Below are 18,953 nucleotides of genomic sequence, written 5' to 3'. Positions count from 1 at the left end.
ATACTGTGCACATCTTCAGTTGCTTCAATGATTTCACTAGTGTATCAATAATCTATCCTTAGACGCCGCATTTCAGCTTGGAATGTAGGACTGGCAGTTAGTGTTCGACGCGCGAGAGTCCTTATGTCTTCCCGAGAACAGTCTCGGGAGATGCGAACCAGCTCCCACAAGGCGCCTCCACTGATCATGTCTTTTGCATTTGCTTCTGAAATGTAGTAATCCAAGCATTCTCAGGAGACATTCAAAGGGAACTCAAATTGTTCAAGGACAAGAAAAGGTTAACATACCATGTTGTGCTAGATGACAGAGTGCAAGCTCAATATGACGCCTGATTGGTGAGGCTTCATTGTTAGCATTCTGTACAATCCATGGAAGTGCACCATCCTCAATCAGAAGAGACCTTCCAGTCTTATTTCCTATATAACGTTAACGAACTAGTTAAACTCAAAAAACAGGATGATTTAACCACATATAGTTCATGAAAATAACAGGTACAATTCGAGACTTCATACACCAGTAATTTTCTCAAAAAGTCTGAAGAAAACTTTGGAACAAATTTTTACGAATAAAGATGAAAGTTCTTGTGTATCACAACACGCAGAACAGCAACAAGAACATGAAGAAGGAATCTTTACAAGGTTTTTACCTTGTGTAGATGCTCTTGACTCGCATTTGGCAAAATTTGCTATTCCACGAGCAACTTGTGCAAGAACATCAGCATGTCTGCATCTGATCATTCCTAGCAATGCTTTGATACCACCTTCACCCCTTAGTTTCATCTGTAACTTATCTGGACAATGCAATATCATGCTTGTTAGTGACAGCAAGCTGCCAATGTAATGGACTAGCTGAAATGAACTTTTTATTGGGTAATTGGACAATTATCACTTCCGAAAGGAACAAGAGCACTTGCTTACATTCTTCACTCAGACCAATGCCCCTCAGAGAGAGATGGGTCCACCATAGTTCAAACATGAAATAACAATTACTATATATATAGTGTGTGTGTGTGTGTGTGTCTTGAAACTAACAACCAGTTTATTAGGCTAGATACCAAAGGGTCATAATCCCACCATATGGGGGTATACTAGAGGAGAACCTCAGAGGAATACCAAGATCAGATGAACTTCATATTTGATAATTCGTTTCATTTAGACTTTCTGCAGAGCTAGATTACTTTACATGATTATGACCTCAATAGTAACAACACTAGACAAAGTGAACCAACAACATTAAATGGATAAATTTTAATGGCCAGGAAAAACTAATTTTCTAAATATGTTGCCCGTCATTGAGAACAAAATTTAAGGGAAATACACCATTTTTTTCGTCATAACAATGACAAGAAGGAGGAAACAAAACGAATACTTGCAAGTGTGTCTAAAGTTGTTGCAGGAAGAAGCAGTGTATCTTCTCTATCACTGCAGATTTTCAAATAAAGTTGTCTATTCATCTGAACTTGATGGCAAAAAGATGGGGTTTGTTTGATAACCCTTTTCCTCTCCCCCTTCCCCTTTCCTCACTTTTCCCGACAAAAGTCAACTTCAAAACATTTTAACTTTTTTCACTTTTTATTACTATTCAAAAAAAAAAAAAACCCCACTACAAAACAAAACTTTTCACATTTCCATACAAAAAAAAATTCAAAACTTCTACTTTTATACCACATCAATCACTTTCTACTATTAAAAAAAAAAAAAATCACCTCCAAAGGCTTTACCAAATATACCCATGGAGCTGATTCATAGTATCCATAAAGTTAATACATTATAAATATTTGAACTCATGCAATCCCCTTCATACTATGCAACACAAACAACAAATTTCTGCCCAAATAAATATTGGAAGAGGTCAAACAGTTTACCATTGCCACAAAGATTTGCAATGGCTCCAGCAACCATCCGAAGGGTTTGAGGATCATCAGCATTGGCTGCTGTTGTTGATAACAAACCAATGCCGCCTTGAGCCATGATAAGCTCCTGGTTGGTTTCTGAAAGGAGACAAAAGGTTACGAGGAAAATCATAGCCAAAACTAGTAATATTTTTTTTGATAAGTAAAATATATTTTACACTTACAAAAAAGATTCACATATTTTTTAAGACTCGCACATATTTTACACTTACAAAAAAGATTCACATATTTTTATTTGTAAAAGATTCACATATATTTTACAAATCACATAGGAATGGACTTGAAAAGTTTACCATTCATTGCAAGGTTGGCAATTGCCCCTGCTGCAACTCTATGTATGGTCTCATCTTCAGAACTCCTAAGAAGCATCAACAAGGAAGTAAGACCACCAGCTTCAACAATCTTACCCTGATTTGTTTCTGCACATAGGAGGAAATTAGGGAAAGCTATCAGTGCTGATAGAAGTAAAATAATAGCAAATATGAAGTGTTATTGAGGTGATAACTATATGTACAGAAAGAAAGCTTGGTTTAATATGGAACTATATCCTTAACAATTTAGACATATATCACAATGAGAAAGAACAAAGTTCTACTTCAACTTCAGCACAAAATCATAAACAAAGTCAAACATGCGTTAACAAAAAGCCATATTTGCCAGAACTTTTGCCTTGCAAATATGTCACCAAGGAAAATCAACCCTTAAGTAACACTTAAACTTCCCAAGTGGAACTTCTTCTGAAGAACAAGCATTAAATTCATTTGAAATAAGAAGATACAGACTCAAAGTAACCTACAAAGAAGAAGGAGATCCCAGTCTTCCCTTGTATTCTGATACTAACATGTTTTTCACCTACTAGAACACTTTTTTAAATTAAAATCTTCTTGAACAAAATTCCCGTACTCCCTATATCTCTATCATCCAATTCTACTTGGAGTTGTATGCACTGATTTCATGTAATACTTTTGTCAACTTTAACTAGTTAAACTATGAGAATATCTTACATATTCTTAACACATTGTTTTATCAGTCAGCTTGAGCTTGACTCAGCCTCTACTCAATTTTTCAATAGTTATTTTGACTGAGCTCGGCTCATGACCTACATAAAGGTTTGGCATGGCTGGCTAGCATGACCTTGAACTGGAACTCAAGCCAAATCTCAGTCAAGATCAATAGAATTTTACAGTTAGTATGTCTTTTATGGCTTAAAATAAATACAGCTCAAAACTTAGCTCAACCTTAGCTTGAGAGCTACATAAAATGCTTGGCATAGGGCTTTTTCTTTTTCCCCCATGTGTCATTGACTTGAACAGCGCGTAGACATGGCAGTCAATATGCCTGACATTTTAAGACAGTGGTACTGTTTTGTAGAACTAAAATCAATAAACAAACTCATCGCAGATCAGCTCTTAATCCAAAAATCAAGGATTGAGAGCAGATTCATCTCCCTATACCTCGGATCATGTCACCGAGCTCCAGCAGAGCCAAAATAAAGCAGCTCAGAACCCCCAGACAGTTTGCCATAAATTCCCCTAATTTGGGTCTTTGTTAAAAAGTATGGCTCTTTTCATGGCAAACCCTATCTCAATCGACTCTATAATACATGACAAATCAGAAATTCAGTTTTCATTCAACCAACTTGCTGTCTTCCTATTTCACTAGAACAAAGCTCAAGCCTTCCAAAAGTAAACCCATTAGATCACCACGTCATGCAAGAACTGGAGCAAAGAGAATAACAACAAATTGAACATTTGGCAAATACATAAGACCATGGTGCATGCATATTATGCAGGGCAATGTAGAATGAGTTGGTGATATGATGGTTAATAGTGCAATGAAATACAGACACCTTCAGCAGCCAGATTTGCAACCACTTTCACAGCATGAATTCGCACATCAGCATCTTCTGCTTCAAGCAATGACAAGATCTTCTGCAATCCCACTATGAGAATATTGAACTCTTTATTAGGAAGAAACACCAAGAACACAGAAAGATAAACAATAAATCATTAGCATCAAATAAAAATAGATGTCAGTACAAGCACTGGCTGGTACCTTGTTCAAAGAGTTTGGCTACTGAGGCCTTTTCCCCATTTGTTGAGTCGTGCTGTTGAAGTTTAACTTGAGAGATGAGAGAATCTAAGGCACCAGAAACTTCAGACCCACCTCTATCAAGTCTTCTTCTTGTCTACAAAACATATATTTAGCTTAGTATTCATATTTCAAATACTAATTTAGCAGACACAGATGTGCACCATGAACAAATTTTGATGATTAAAAAGATGACATAAGCAACATCATTTTCGGCCTTAATATTTGTTGAGAGCAATTCCTAAAAATTACAAGGTCTGCACATGTGGTAAATAAGTCCCAAAAGCTAAATTCATAATGTTTTACAATTGTAAATGCCTAGTAAGTCAATGCCTGGCAATGGCAGAATGTTGATGCCTCACTTCCCTTTAAAATTTTCTTTATAGGCATCCTAATTTTCAGCTGAGAAATGACAGCACAAACTCAAGGCATGGCTTGTTGCTGACCATGCTTGCACAACCAAGGATGTGACCACATGGAAGGCTCAAGGTGTCAGCCTATCATGATGGCAGGCATTAGAAAAATGGCTATCATGTTGGCATGAATGCATGGTTCAACCAAAGAAAAGAACAAAATGCCTTAAATAATCACATATTAGTCACATGATCAAAGTCATTGGATATTGTTAAATAATTAGTTTTCCCATAAGCTTAAAGTAATAGAAAATGGTGAATTCCATTACGTGTAGGCCCAGACTTCCTTAGTGAGGCAAAAAACGTGGAATATTTAATTTTAATGGGAGGTTAATGTGGAGACAAAATTCAAACTAAGAAACTATACTATTAGATCATGTTAAATCAACACAGATAAAAATGACAAATTTAATCATTTAATTAATACTTTAATAAATATTATGGGAAACTATACTTACCCCTTCAATCCACCACACTATTTGGAAAGTCCCCCAATCTTTCAATTTGTTTAATGTACCCTATTGATCTACCATTGGGGATTGCAATGTTCTCCTTTGCCCAAAAAGACAAAAAAAAAAAAAAATTATTTTTATTTTGATAGCCAAGGTAAAGAACCGAGATACCGTGCAAAGCGACCTCTCCACATGGATAGGGTAAAACTTGGGCTTTCACCCGCGGGCATAGACCTAAAGAATTGTTTGCACTCAAGCAGGGTCGAACCTTAGACATGATGCTTCATGAGGCACCAGGGCTAAGTGACTTACCACAACCAACCTCTTTTGGGTTAAAAAAAAAACACATATTTAAAAGCAACCCCCAAAAGACAAAAGTACCCACCCCTAAAACAACAAAAAACAAGAAAAAAGGCTAAAAAAACATAAGAAACTTGAGAAAAAAAAAACCAAGACCCTCAAGCTGTGGGTTAGTTTTATATATATATATAGGCGTATTTTTGACTTTTTGGTATAAAAGGGGGAGATTGCAACCCCAATGATAGATTGATAGGATACATTAATCAAATTGCAAGATTGGGGGTACATTGCAAATGGGTGTGGTGGATTGTAGGGGGTAAGCATACTATTGAGTGCTAATTAAGATAAACAAATGTCCAATCTCAAGTATCTTACTAGTAGACCAAAGTTTTTTTTTTTTTTTTTTCACTCAAAACATTTCTTCCTCAAGTACTAAGATTTCAAATTCCCCTTTCGTGTGAATTGAGGTATCCTCGGGAACAGAGGCAGAACTAGAATTTTTAATTTGGGGGGGCGAAATTTAAAATATATATATATATATATATTTGGGGGGGGGGGGGCAAAAATCAAATTTTAAAGGTTTATTTTACAAAATATATATATATATATTAAATTATTTTTTTGGGGGACCACCTTATGCCTTGGGGGGGCCCAAGGCATAAAGTGGTTCCGCCCCTGCTCGGGAACCAAGAATCCCAAGATTACTACATGGACAAACAAATTTCAGAAAATTTTCAAAAACTATACAATTAGAGTCCAAATTAATACACAATGGACAAAAGCCACAGAAGTTATGAGCCTTTACCATGTAACCCATGTGTTAAAGGATTAATGGCAAGAGGAGTACTTCATTTTTATCATATGAGAGATAGAAGAAGGCTATGATGCCTCAAAAAGTTAGCCCCACATTGAGTGGGTGGATTATAAGTATTCATGAGTGCCAAGTCACATATTGGTTACTTACTAGGCGAGACTGGACTTTAGAAGTGATTTTAGAGAGCTCCAATTATAACTTGACCAGTTATTTTGAAGTGATATAAAAAATGTGGATGGTGCTTTCCCTAAGTCGTTATAAATAGTATTTGAGCAACCTAGTAAGCCATGTGGTACCGAGGCACTGCATGACGTGGGCCTTGACAAGAATATAAAAGATTTGAGTAGAGAAGATTGTGACATCTCAGAAAGTTAGCCTCACATTGGGCGTATAGATTGACCACATTGAGTTGGTGGATTATAAAGGTCCTCACAACGACAAATGCTTAATCCCACATTGGCTCCTTACTAGGTAAGAGTAGGTTTTATAAGTAATTCTAGAAAGCTTCAATTGCAACTTGACTAGTCTTTTTGAAGTGATAGTGCATATGTGTCTAGCACTTTCCTAGAGTCGTTACAAAATGAATATGTGGACATATTTCAAACGGAGGATGTTAATGGATGATCATTCAATCAGAAAGTCATAAAAACACAAACCAAGCCACAGCCTTATAAATTCGAAATACAGAATACCTCATCAGCTTCAAAACTCAATTGCAACAATTGACCATGTAGTATTGCTATTTCTCCTTCAAGTTTTTCTTTCTGTCGTGCCTCGTCTTCCAGCATCTTGCGAAGCTTTAAGATATCTGAATTTCCTGATGCCTAGCATATCAAAGGTATTGGCCTATGTAAGTCAAAGATACCAAAGATTGGGGAAGGGGGAGGGGGGAGGGGGGAGGGGGGAGGATTGAGGATAGACAAAGTTGAAGCAAGAAATGCTTAAAGAGACACAAAACATACCTCTGACCTTTTACAATGAGCTAGTTGACTTTTAAGACTTTTAACTTCCTCTTCAGCAGCCTTCCTTAAAAGGCTCTCTTTTTGAAGCACTTTTTTCAGCTCAGCAACTTCCTCGACAGCAGAGACCTTGGAACTCTGTGAACCACATTGAGAGTGATGGAACATGCTAAGAGATGGTTTGACATGTGAGCCATTAATAGAGAGAGAGAGAGAGAGAGAGAGAGAGAGAGGACCAAAAATATCAAATTTGTCTTTCACAGTAACAGTATTTAACACTCACAGTTTGAAGACCCCATGGCAGTGGATAAGTGGGTCTAATTAAACTGTTAAGAGCATTAAAATCTGAGTCGGCTTCTGTTTTAATTTTGTAGGTTAAAAGAAAAGCAACCTTGATAAGACATACAAAGAAGTACACAATGATAGATATTATCATAAATTTTTGAAACATTGGGTGCTAATGATTTTCTTTTCTTGTTCATTACATAAAATGCATAAAAGTGATTTTTGTTCTTACCATGCAATGGATGATACAGCTGAGAATGGCATCTCTAGAGCCATCTCCGCACACCACATGTCATGTAAAAAAGAGACACTCCACCGCATAGGCTACAACTTTATCAATATTTTCAAGACATTGATGTTTCCGGACCACAGCTACAACTTTATCAGTAGTTTCAAGACACATATGTTCCCAGACCACATTTAGTAAGTCCCTCTTGCCTCTAAGGCAGTATACTAGGAATTAAGGGCATAGCCTAGATACAGTATGTACCATATCAGTATTTTTCGTAGGGATTTTGGTTGATTTAATTAACATTCAAATGGACAAAGCAAACATCTTCAAGAATTTCAAGAGCTACTAAATTTTGAATCTTTGTACTCAATTCAAATCAAGTTTCTGTTATTATTCAAATTTTCCAACTGCCATTAAAACAAAATCATTTCTTAGTATGGGAAAGAAAACTCGGGATGGATTGCAGCTATGGAAGGGCATAATAATACAGTGCAGCCATAAATTCTAGTAAATTCTCATATTTTTCTAAGCATGGAAAAAGATTAAATATATTGATGAAGGAAAAGATATTAGGCTGACATTAAGTGTGAAGAGTGAGAAATAAAAGATAGCCTGATGGGTTATATAGGGCATTTTTCAAACTGTGACAATGTATTGGGCATTCAGCATCCACAAATGATACGAGAACAAGTAAACAGTATTAGTACATATACCATGCATATATCAAGAGTATGTACAATGATAAATGACAAAATATATAGTTCAATAACATGGTTACCTCTGTATTAGATGTCAAAGCAGAGCCATCACCCTTGAGCCCAACTGGAACTTTTTCATTGCCATGCTTTTGTTGATTCTTTACCAACTGCTCTTCAAGTTTCTTTATTGATTCCATATAGTCTTTCTGATATTTTAATCTTTCCTTCTACAAAAGGAACAAGCATGCATGGATTTCAATATGCAATGAGATAAGCATGATATTTGTCAAATGAAGCTCAATTGGTCATTAAACAGACAACACAAGCATTCCACTTGTAGCAACTATTCTGATAAAGAGCTTTAGAAAATTGCTGGAAATCAATTATTTACCATTCTCCAAGGTACAAGTCAATGTTAAACAGCTTTCTTAAGGAGGGAATAGAATACAATGCACATGTAGAATATGATTGAAACTAAATGTAAGTTTTTAGAGAGGCCATTGTGTGCATCATTACATATATGACAACGCTTGCAACTATAGCATCATACTTAAGACACAAGCCAGAGGTACTACGGCAAAATATATGGTATTACAAGCAAATATCATATAGACCAAAAAAAATGAACATCAACTATAAATTATATCTAATACAAAGCATTTATATTATTAGCACAATAAGATATAAGCCTATGAGAAAGATTCTCCCCTCACACACTCGCATGTGCCCACGCATGCATGTGCAGACGCAAGCACATACAAGATTGAAGTTAAGTATAATGTAGATATAAGCACTCACCTCTAATGCTTCTTCATAGTTTCTTTCAACGTCAGAAATCCGTGTTTGTGCTTCTATACTAATTCTTTCAATTTCATCCTCGAATGCTTTCTGCTGCCTCTCATGTTCTGCAATAAGTTTATCTAATTGTATGTCTAGCCTTCTAGATAAACTTTTGTAATCAAACTCCTCCTTTAATTTCAACATATTCTCCACCTTCATAGCCTATGAGATAACAAATTGTTAGCACCTTCAAAAAGATGAAAAGGGATCAAGTCAACATAGGTGCTATGTAGTGCAAAGTCCCCCAGAAAAAATATTCATTGCTGCCATAAATCAAACATTTGAAATCCCAGCACACAAGAAGGATATCATGAAGAAAAATGCTAGGGGTCTGCTATAATGATGTTCAAATAAAAGTGGTAGAACTCCACCTATGAGAGGATAACTCGTCAGAGATACATTTCAGAATGTGAGAAAACAAGGCAGTTACTTCAGAACTCACCCTCTGTCCGAACATTATAGTACTTGCTGTCTCTCCCCGATGACGGGGGGATGGACCAATAGTAATAACCAGTGAAGTTCTCGCTGTGCCTGATAAAATTTTTAAATGTCAGGTAACATAATAAAACTATGTACGGCAAATGGTACTTGATAAAGATAGATATAAAAAATGGACATTTGTATAATAATGCAAGGCACTTCCAAAGATGGACTAATCTTCCACTTATAAGAAAAAGAGGGATTTGTTAACAATTAGCCACATCCCACCATATGATAAACTTGAGAACGTAAAGAACTCCAACTTGAAAACATTCTCGTTCAGTTGTCTTAATGATGGAAAGACATCCGACATCATTTGCTCAAAAATTGAGTTCAAGTCAAAAAGCAAAAGAAAAAATGACTTCATATCCATGTGAATCATACCACCAAATGAATCCTTCAGCAATCTTGTAAGCTTTGAATCACGAACAGGAACATGTGCACTATTCTCTGCCAGCGCATTAATGCACTTCCCCAGTGCACTCAAGGAGAGATTGATAGATTTGGCTTCCTCTAGTGCATGTCCCTCACTTCCTGCCCCAACAAAAAGAATAAAACAATAACCTTCAATATGTGATATATAGGTTAACACAGCAAGGTAAACTTTGAAACTAAATCCCAAAAAAAAAAAATATATATATATATATATATATATGAATCACTTCTGTTGTTGTCCATGCTCAACAATCCGTAATTATATATATCCAAAACTCACAAACGTTGCTGTTCCACTGTCTAAAGAAAGTTTTTTTTTTTTTTGATAAGTAGTCTAAAGAAAGTTAAAAAGTGAAAATTCACAAGATTGCTTTATCAGCAACAAACCACAGGTGAAAACTCAGAATATAATTCAAATACAGCAGTTGGAACCTCTCCCATGCTGATAGAGTTGAGCTTGTGCTGTCAGTTTGTTCCAAACCAATCATCACTACCAAGTGATTAATTTGAAATTCCATAATCTGAGTTTGAAATCCCACAAGATTGCCTAAATTTATACTGTTTCAGAATCCGACTATTTGATTTACCCAAATGAAAAAAAAAGAAAAAAAAAAGAAGGTAACTTCATCAATGGAAATCTTGACATAAGATGCTTCCCCTAGCAGGAGCAACCACTGAGGAGCTTTAAATGAATATGGTAATTGTTGACAGAGGGTCAAGGCAGCCTTGTTTACAAATCAAGAAATGAAACAAAGGCTTTTCCTCCATTCCTGGAGATGAAGACTTATAAAAACAGGGGTGTGCCCATGCTATGCCCAACACGTCACGTAAAGCTTCAGCCAAACCTAAGAGGGAAACACTCTCTATTTCCTAAGCCAACTATCTCAGATGCATGATTTGCTCTGCTGTCTCTGTTGACTCGTCAGCCCTAAGCCATGCCCTACCATCCTTGCAACTACTGATCTTATACACCCTACCGTCCACAAGCACACTAGTTTGTGTGATTGGAATAGGGATACTAGCCCATTGCTGTAGCTAACTTTGCTATAGGGGAATCAAATTTTATTATCATGAACTTCCAACAATGCACCTTCGGACCTCCCTGATGTAAAGCCCTCTATCTGTTCTGCTTCCTCAATCTATTCTTCTAGCCAATTGGTGGTAGCCAACTTGCAAAAGGGAGTGCAAGGACCAATTCTACCTCGTAAGATGCAAAGGCCTCCACTCTAAGGGAATCCTTTTTTTTTTTTTTTAATCCAGAACTGCCTTCAATGCATCTTGAGAACTCCGTGGCATAAAACCCTCTAATTGTTCTCCTTCATCTTGTCACTATTACACAACTTAACTTCCACTCCAAAGCATGGTCTATCTCTTGCCCAAGCATTTGTCTAGTACACCAACATAACTAATGTTTGACCTGCTTAAATATTTCGAACTCTTACCATCTCAGCCTAAAGACATTTCTATTTTCGAGTGAACCAAAACAACACTACAGGGTACTATCAAAATCTATATTCATAGTTTACAACAAAAAACAAATCAGAAATCACCATTCGGGTAATTTTTTCTGATTTTTTTAGTAGTATATGAGATGAAGCCTAGTTCCAACATTTTTTTAAGTAAAAATATTTGCCAATCAGCACTTCACACTCCTAGTCATAGTTTGTTTGATCTCCAAGCAGCCCTAGATTTCTTCTTCATCCACTCCCTTCATCTCACAATAGACCTTTTTAGACTATCCCAAACTAAATATAAATTTTCAAAAATGAAAGTATTTATCAATTTCACTTCCCATATTACCCTTACATTGGAACTGCCTTTTTTTAAAAAAAAAAAAATTGAACTCACCTTTTCTCAAATTTAAACTTACTTTCTTGGCCTATCTAAGGACATTTAGGAAGAATGTTAGTTTCATAAAAATACGTTTGTAAACTTTCATCTCTTGTGGGACAAATGGAGTATAGTTCTCCAAATCGGCTGACCAAAATTCACCTCAAAAGCAGAAATTGAATTATATTGACTGGTTCATTACAGAGATGGATTATTTGTGCCATGCAAGCCCAGTAATCACACGCAAATGCTTGATGTAAACTAAGAGAGGAAAAAACTACCCAGAATAAAGATACAGATTCATAGTTTACCAAAAATTTAAGAACAGTAGGTAAGCTACTCATGTGAAGAAAGAGTCAGACCATAAAACAAACAAACAACAACAGAAAAATTACTGATCATCACGGGGAAAGAACACTAATCAAGTCCTCTTGTTATGCTCACACACCTGACTTATCAATACGCTCTGAACCAGCAAGATCAACCACAACTAATTTGCCCTTTCGAACAATGGGAGGCTTTAACATTTTCAAGTGGGAGTTGGCACCATTTTCAGTTGAAAGAGCTGATTGCCTTCCCTTGACAGACCTTTTTACATGTACCTGTAGGATTAGAGGTATTCATCAATGCTCCATTAAGATCAACAAGAAGAATTTTCATATAACTGCCTCTATGCTCCAAGAATTTGAAGTGCAGAAGCATCACACAAAAAAAAAAAAAGTGCATTAATTCACCATCAGTATAGCATGACTACGAGAAGATTCTGTATTCAATTTAGTGTTTGCAGCAAAGCGGTGAGCTTCTCCTAATCGCAGTAGTTCAAGAAAACTCTGTTGGTTCCTGATTTCCACTAGGCTAGCCCCTGGGAGTGAAACATCACCAGTTTTGGGGTCTTCCACGATAGAAATGTTATCATTTGGAGGATCAAGAAGGTCCTGTATAGTCTCCATATAAAGCTGCATGTATGTGGAAGGAACCAAAATATTAAACAGGAAGTTGTAACAGTGTTGACAGAATGTTTAACAAATACTTCAGAACACGAGATAAATTTAAAATTATTACAAATTCATATATGAATAAACTAGTCAATAAAGAATTAAAGGAATAAGAATGATGATATTAGAAACAACATATAAGGATATCTCCTTTAAAGGCCAACAACCTGCAGATATGAGACCAAGACAGAATCAGTCTCCAAAGAAATATCCGCTAGAATATCCTCCATAGCACGAACCATTATTCCACGAGCAGCCGTGTCTTCCTCTCCAAGTCGTCCAAGAGTATATGTTTTACCAGTACCAGTCTGCCCATATGCCATGATGGTCCCATTGTAACCATCCAGAACACTCTGCAAAAGCAAATTACAAAAGGCATGTCGCTTGGAGGGAGTTCCACCAAAAAAAAAAAACAAACAAACAAACTTGTCGAAACTAATGTAATATGAAGGATTAAAGGATATAAACAATTATATATATGTTCCCCACTATGAGGCATATGAAAGGTGAAAAAACAAGTATAGTTGATGACTTTCTGTGCTGGTCCCATATGAATAATTGACATAAGCGAATGATAGTTTCAGATGTAAGGAACAATGAGCACAACATGTAGGTACAAACCAAAGAGGAAACTCAACTTGAACTAATACCTTCAGGAGCTTCTACTTTGACCCTCATACAATTTAAGTGAAAACAAAAGAGCTGTATTCACAATTTTATTGATAACCTGAAAACCTACATGATCTAAGAGCTTTTTCCTCATTTCTCTACAATATTATAGACTCTAGGCTTTTTTAAATTCAGAATATGCAAATATATTATAATTTTTTTTCTAACTGCATGTATGGTAAGATTCTTGATTTGATTCCATGTTGTATCTTGAACAGCCAAGTGATATGATTAATCCATGCACCAGCTATGTCTTCAGAAAGCAAAACTGAAAATCATATGTATACAAAGAAACTATGGATGTGTATACATACCTCAACAACAGGCTTTGCCACGACTTCGTAAACACGCTTTTGGGATGCAAACTCAGTGAGCACTTCATCAAACTCATAAGTGTCCGAATCCCAATTGTTTTTCCGAAGTTTCAACCTTTTAAGCTGAGAAGGAACACAAAAGTACAAACTACAGTATTAGGAACATACAATGAAACCGTCAAGAGCGTAAGTATCAATGTCAATTGAAGAGTACCTCTGGCTGTAATTCTACACAATCAGCAAAATCAGCATCTCCCACGGATTCCTCAGCAATACGCGGTCGCAATCTCACAGCTACTCGAACTCTTCCAGGAACTATTCTCAAAATAGAAGCATATAATGAACAATAAAAAAGTTCATTATCCAACGCAAGTTTAAAAAACAGCTTCTTTAAATAGGAAACATTACTAATCATCCCTTTTTAATTAACAAAAACACAATGCTCCAGAATCTTAGTGAAGAAATGTTGGTGATAAGAATTCAAAAATTGTAGTCCAATTTACTTGACTTGGAAAGTACTTTTCTTCCTCTTTAGTGCTATTCCAACGCAATATCATTTTCAAAAGCAAGAAAAGTAGTTCACACACAAAACCCATAATGCCAGTATCACCAGAAAAAACCTCTCTTTTCCTTTTACACAAAACACCCATGAAATCTTACTTATCCAAAATTAAAAAAAAAAAATTAAAAATAAATAAATAAATAATAACCCACGAAATCACACCATAATTCACATTCCTTAAATGCGTAACCTATACTAACAAAAACACGAAAATAGGTAGCCCAAGATCTCAATCACCAATTATAAGAATTTCAAACTCTTCGACTCAGCAAAGACAGCAAACCACAAACTCACCTCCAGCGTCGTCCTTGGCGGCTCCGGTGGCGGTGCCGAGCGAGCCGGTGCTGTTTCGGCGAGGCCCGGAAGACGGCAAAGGCTTGGACTTCACAGAGGACTTGGGGTTTGAGTTCAAAGAGAGAGGCTTGTCCACCTTCAGAGAGCTCCTGTAAGTCCCATTTCTATAATTCGCACCACCAGAAGTGGCCATTCTCATCAGCCACAACACCACCAACCAATAAAGCTTCAAACTTGGTCTCCCCACTTAAGCCATTGAAGCATAGACTCTGCTCGCTTGCACAGAACAACACAAAAGTACACCGCAAGAATGCAAAATGTTCTTGGGATTTTGAAGAATACGAAGAAATATGAGAGAAAGAGAAGAAACCCAACAAGACCCAAGTGCTGAAATTGAAGTAAACCCAATGAAGGTGGATAATCGTGTAGGATGTGACTCAGAGAAACCCGGGCTTTTGCTTTGCTTTCTCAATTGAAGCGTATTGAGAGACACAGAGATCGTATTTGACCATTTCTGCTGTTACTCAAAAGAGTGTGTGCGGGAAAGTACTCAATGGCCCTTCTAGATTTGAAATTCCATTTACTTTCACTAGGGTAGACATGGAAATGCGTGCCTAATTCTGGTTTACCGTTGTGGATAACGGGGTTCCGTGAGTGTGTCGTGAAGGGTGTAAACGTGGGCTCACGAACGCGTTGATTGACAGAACTGCCCCTCGTACATTCTCCACGATTAACTGTAACATTCAATTCCCAACCTCCAACCGCACACGTTTGTTGGCAACAGGGAAGTTGATTTTAACAAGGACTGTTTAGGAAAGTCACACTTGAGCTTGTGCAAAGGTTTCAATTTGTAGTGTTCAAGAGGACATGACTGGATGGATTCACATGTGACATGCAACCCAACCATAATTAATAATGTCTCATAATTCATCACCTTTAAAAAGTTTAACGATTTCAAAACGTACGGTTTTAAAATTGCAATTAAGTTTCTGATAAAATTTATAATAAAAAAATGTTGTTAAGCGGTTCGACCATTATAATTGTACATTTTTAAGAACTTAACCCCTTATTTTCAAATCTTTTTTTTTTTTTTTTCAAACACATTCCAAAACGAGACGCTTTTACGATTTTGTATATCATTGGTATTGTAAATAGTGCACTTTGTTTTCCTCTTGTGAAATATGATTTTTCTTTTGGCAAATAATTGTTGATCCAATCTTTAAAAAAAAACAAAAATTAAACGGTTGACTTCTTCGAATCATCGCGCATTTTCACTCCTCCGGTGTTAGTATTTTCTATTAATTTGGACGAAAAATTAGTCACGTGACTCCATATGTCCATTACACTCATGCATCAAGCAACATTATAGTAGTTATTTTCTTTTTGGGTAAACTACAATTTGATATAACAATTTTAATGTAAGTTTTTATTTTATCCTTAAGAAATTTTCTCTCTCTTGAGAATTCTAAATCTCTCATTTATTATGACAGAAAATGAGCTATATAACGAGGCATAATTTGATCAATAGACACAGAAAAATAAAAGCCACATTATGCTTTAGGACAGCTATCAATAATTGATTTGTATCATCTTGTTGAGAATTAAGGGGAGGCTGACCAGGAACCATCTCCATTAGAAATCTTATGTCTGGGTTTAAACTCTTTGTCAATAAATAAGGTTTAATATGTAAAATATTTATATAAAATAAAAAATAAATTACGGAAAAATGATTCAGATTTAAAACATTTGTTATAATACATGTTGAATAGTCACTTATCTAGTAGTTATCTTAAGCAAATTAAAAATAATAATCTTAATCATAGGAAAAAAATTACACTTACTTCCTATAGCTACTACTGTATTCGTAATGTTCATCTCCATGTTTTAATTTTTGCAATATTCTCCAATATGCTACTTGGGTTTCAATAATGTCTCTGCTCCGTGCCCAAACTGATAAAAATATTATAGGATTAAAAAAAAAAATTATCGAAAATAAAAAAAGACAAATTTAAAAGGTAGAAGGGCAATCTTTGAATGTTTGAGATAGAGCAGTTGGATTTCAAAATTTTGAGAGAGGCACTAAAAAGAATATGGAAAGGAAAAAGTGATAATTAGAGAAGAAGATGGGCCCAGAAAAGAAATCAAAAAGATTTGGCAAGTACACGAGAGAGAAACTACTTTTGCTTAAAAAGAAATAAAGTGAGTAAAGATGATTCTTTGAATCATTGAATCTACTATTACTACTGACAAACAAGTTTTCGAATTCAACAATGGAGCCAAAAGACCACTAACCTCTACTAAGCCTTTTTTTTTTTTAAAGTGAAAAAGAATAACAACACACAAGTTTTCCTCCGATCTAAGTCAGAAGAAATTTGTCTAATTAAGTCTATATAAACTAATATACGTTCTTAGAACTTGCGACTCTCAAAAGCTTTTTTAAAAAATGCATGTGAGAATGACATGTTCCATTAAAAAGATTGGTGAGATGCTTTAAAAAATTTTCTTCAAAATGGGTTGAAAAAAAATTTATCAAATTCAGTCTATTAAACTAATATTTGTCCTTTAAGCAATTCTCACATACATTTTTAAAGATCTCATAAAAATGCATGTAAGAATTGAAAATTTATGCTAGAATCATATAATGTAAGAACATATGTCACTTCAATATGCTGATTGAAAGTATTTTCTTATACCCAATTTAGTGGTTGGCTTGCTATATCGTATGGTGCTAGGATAGGGGACTGAGTAGAGCTCGACTAAAAGTTACAAAAAAGTAAGTCCAATAAATGAAGTATAGATACCCTTAGTTTTAAGTATTTGTCATTTGAAAATGAGAAATGTTATTTAGTAGACTGTTATATATATATATATATATATATATATATATATATTACAGAACTACGATAATGTAGCAGTGAAAATCAGCATTTAATTTTCTTTTTTACTAGCCATTAGTAATCTAAAGGTTGATTTTCACTGTCACGTCATTTCAATTATATGAAAAATAATCATATAACAGTCTACTAAATAGTATTACTCTTTCAATATAGGCCTTATATTCTCTTCAAAAGCCCTCTGAGATCGCACTGACATTTACGAAGTGAATTGATTTAAGATTCTTCCATTCAAATCCAATCATAGAAGTTGTGGGGGACTATAAAAAGGCAAATGGATCCCAGTAAGGAGTTCATTTGACAGTCATCTGACTCAATAAAGAAAAGAAAAAGGTGGTCCAATTCTGCAGAAGTCATGGGTGCATTCACAAATTGGCACAAAAATGTTAATAGGTATCTACTCTTCATCTATACCACAACATTCACCTCTGATTCATTGAATTGTTAATCACATGGTGGGTCCATGGCATTGGTACCTTCTATTGATATTCAATTTGTATAAAAATTCTATTGCAGCCAAGGAAGATAAGAAGCCTAAATCATCTAGAGAAGACAGTGATGTGGTTGGAGGCTGTGTCAAATTCTGACTCGATTTACCATCTAGCTAGGTGGTTAACAAGTCCATTGATCCGGGCCCTCTTAATGATTTTACTCAACATAAAGGAAATGCCTGACACCAAAAGACTCTTTTGAGAATGAGATGCACTGCTCGCTGAACAATGACAGCAGGCTAAAGCCCTATGATGAAGATACAAAACTTGAAAGAGAATTGAACCCCTCAAACTCATGCTTTTCTATGGGTAATTTGGAAGAGAAGTATGCTTCTTGTCGAAGTAAATTTTTGCACCGCCGGACTCGAGGATGAGCACCTACAAAACAAGGAGAAAATCACTATAATGACGCCAGCCCTCCCTGAGGAGGCCAAATAAATAGCCTCTGAAGCTCAAGTCAATAAGAGATTCTAAGAATAGAACTCAATAAAGCGTGTTTTGAGACGGTAGAAGCTATATCTTTTTTTGGGGTTTGTGACCCTTCTTATGTCATATCCTTTGAAGATGATGTTCCCTATTTTTTGCCACCTAGTGGGAGGGGCATGAGACCTCTAAGCTTTTTGAGTGGGGCCTTTGTTATTTTTCTCCATATCTCTTTTTGTGAATAATTGTGTTAGAATATACGGAAAATATAATCTGTATATTCTATAATTAGGTTGATATTAAAATATTCTCTATTTATGGGTTGATTGTAATCAAATCTAGGATTACTATGCTTGTATTTATGCAGTACTCTATAAATAGGGACCTTTGTATTGTAGACAAAACAAATTAATGAGCACAATGTTATTCTTAGAGGTATTCCGAGTGTATGACAAAAATATAACCTTAATCACCATATGAGGTTGACAAAACAAATCCATACAACTTTTCATCCTAAAAGAAGAAGTCATTTGATATTTTATGGGACATTCAAATAAAGAAAGAGGAAAA

The 18,953-nt window shown here is 35.6% G+C and overlaps 1 protein-coding gene across 1 annotated transcript; it reads right to left on the bottom strand.

Annotated features, from left to right (window-relative positions):
- Nucleotides 1-8: 8 nt before the first annotated feature.
- On the bottom strand, nt 9-15,084 carry LOC132175353 (kinesin-like protein KIN-UA). The gene is made up of 19 exons (XM_059587273.1): nt 14,576-15,084; nt 13,934-14,034; nt 13,720-13,842; nt 12,904-13,089; nt 12,476-12,697; nt 12,190-12,343; nt 9,861-10,010; nt 9,439-9,527; nt 8,955-9,158; nt 8,237-8,383; nt 6,945-7,079; nt 6,675-6,806; nt 3,968-4,100; nt 3,762-3,854; nt 2,206-2,331; nt 1,865-1,990; nt 647-790; nt 288-416; nt 9-205 (listed from the first exon to the last, which is right to left on the bottom strand). The coding sequence occupies exons 1-19, from the start codon at nt 14,772-14,774 to the stop codon at nt 45-47; spliced, it is 2,754 nt and encodes a 917-aa protein (XP_059443256.1). The 5' UTR covers nt 14,775-15,084; the 3' UTR covers nt 9-44.
- Between the last annotated feature and the right edge of the window lie 3,869 nt (nt 15,085-18,953).

Source organism: Corylus avellana, chromosome ca3 (assembly GCF_901000735.1).
Source record: "Corylus avellana chromosome ca3, CavTom2PMs-1.0".
Classification (NCBI taxonomy): domain Eukaryota; kingdom Viridiplantae; phylum Streptophyta; class Magnoliopsida; order Fagales; family Betulaceae; genus Corylus; species Corylus avellana.
The sequence above is the reverse complement of the archived record's forward strand: the minus strand, read 5'-3'. Positions and strand labels throughout refer to the sequence as shown.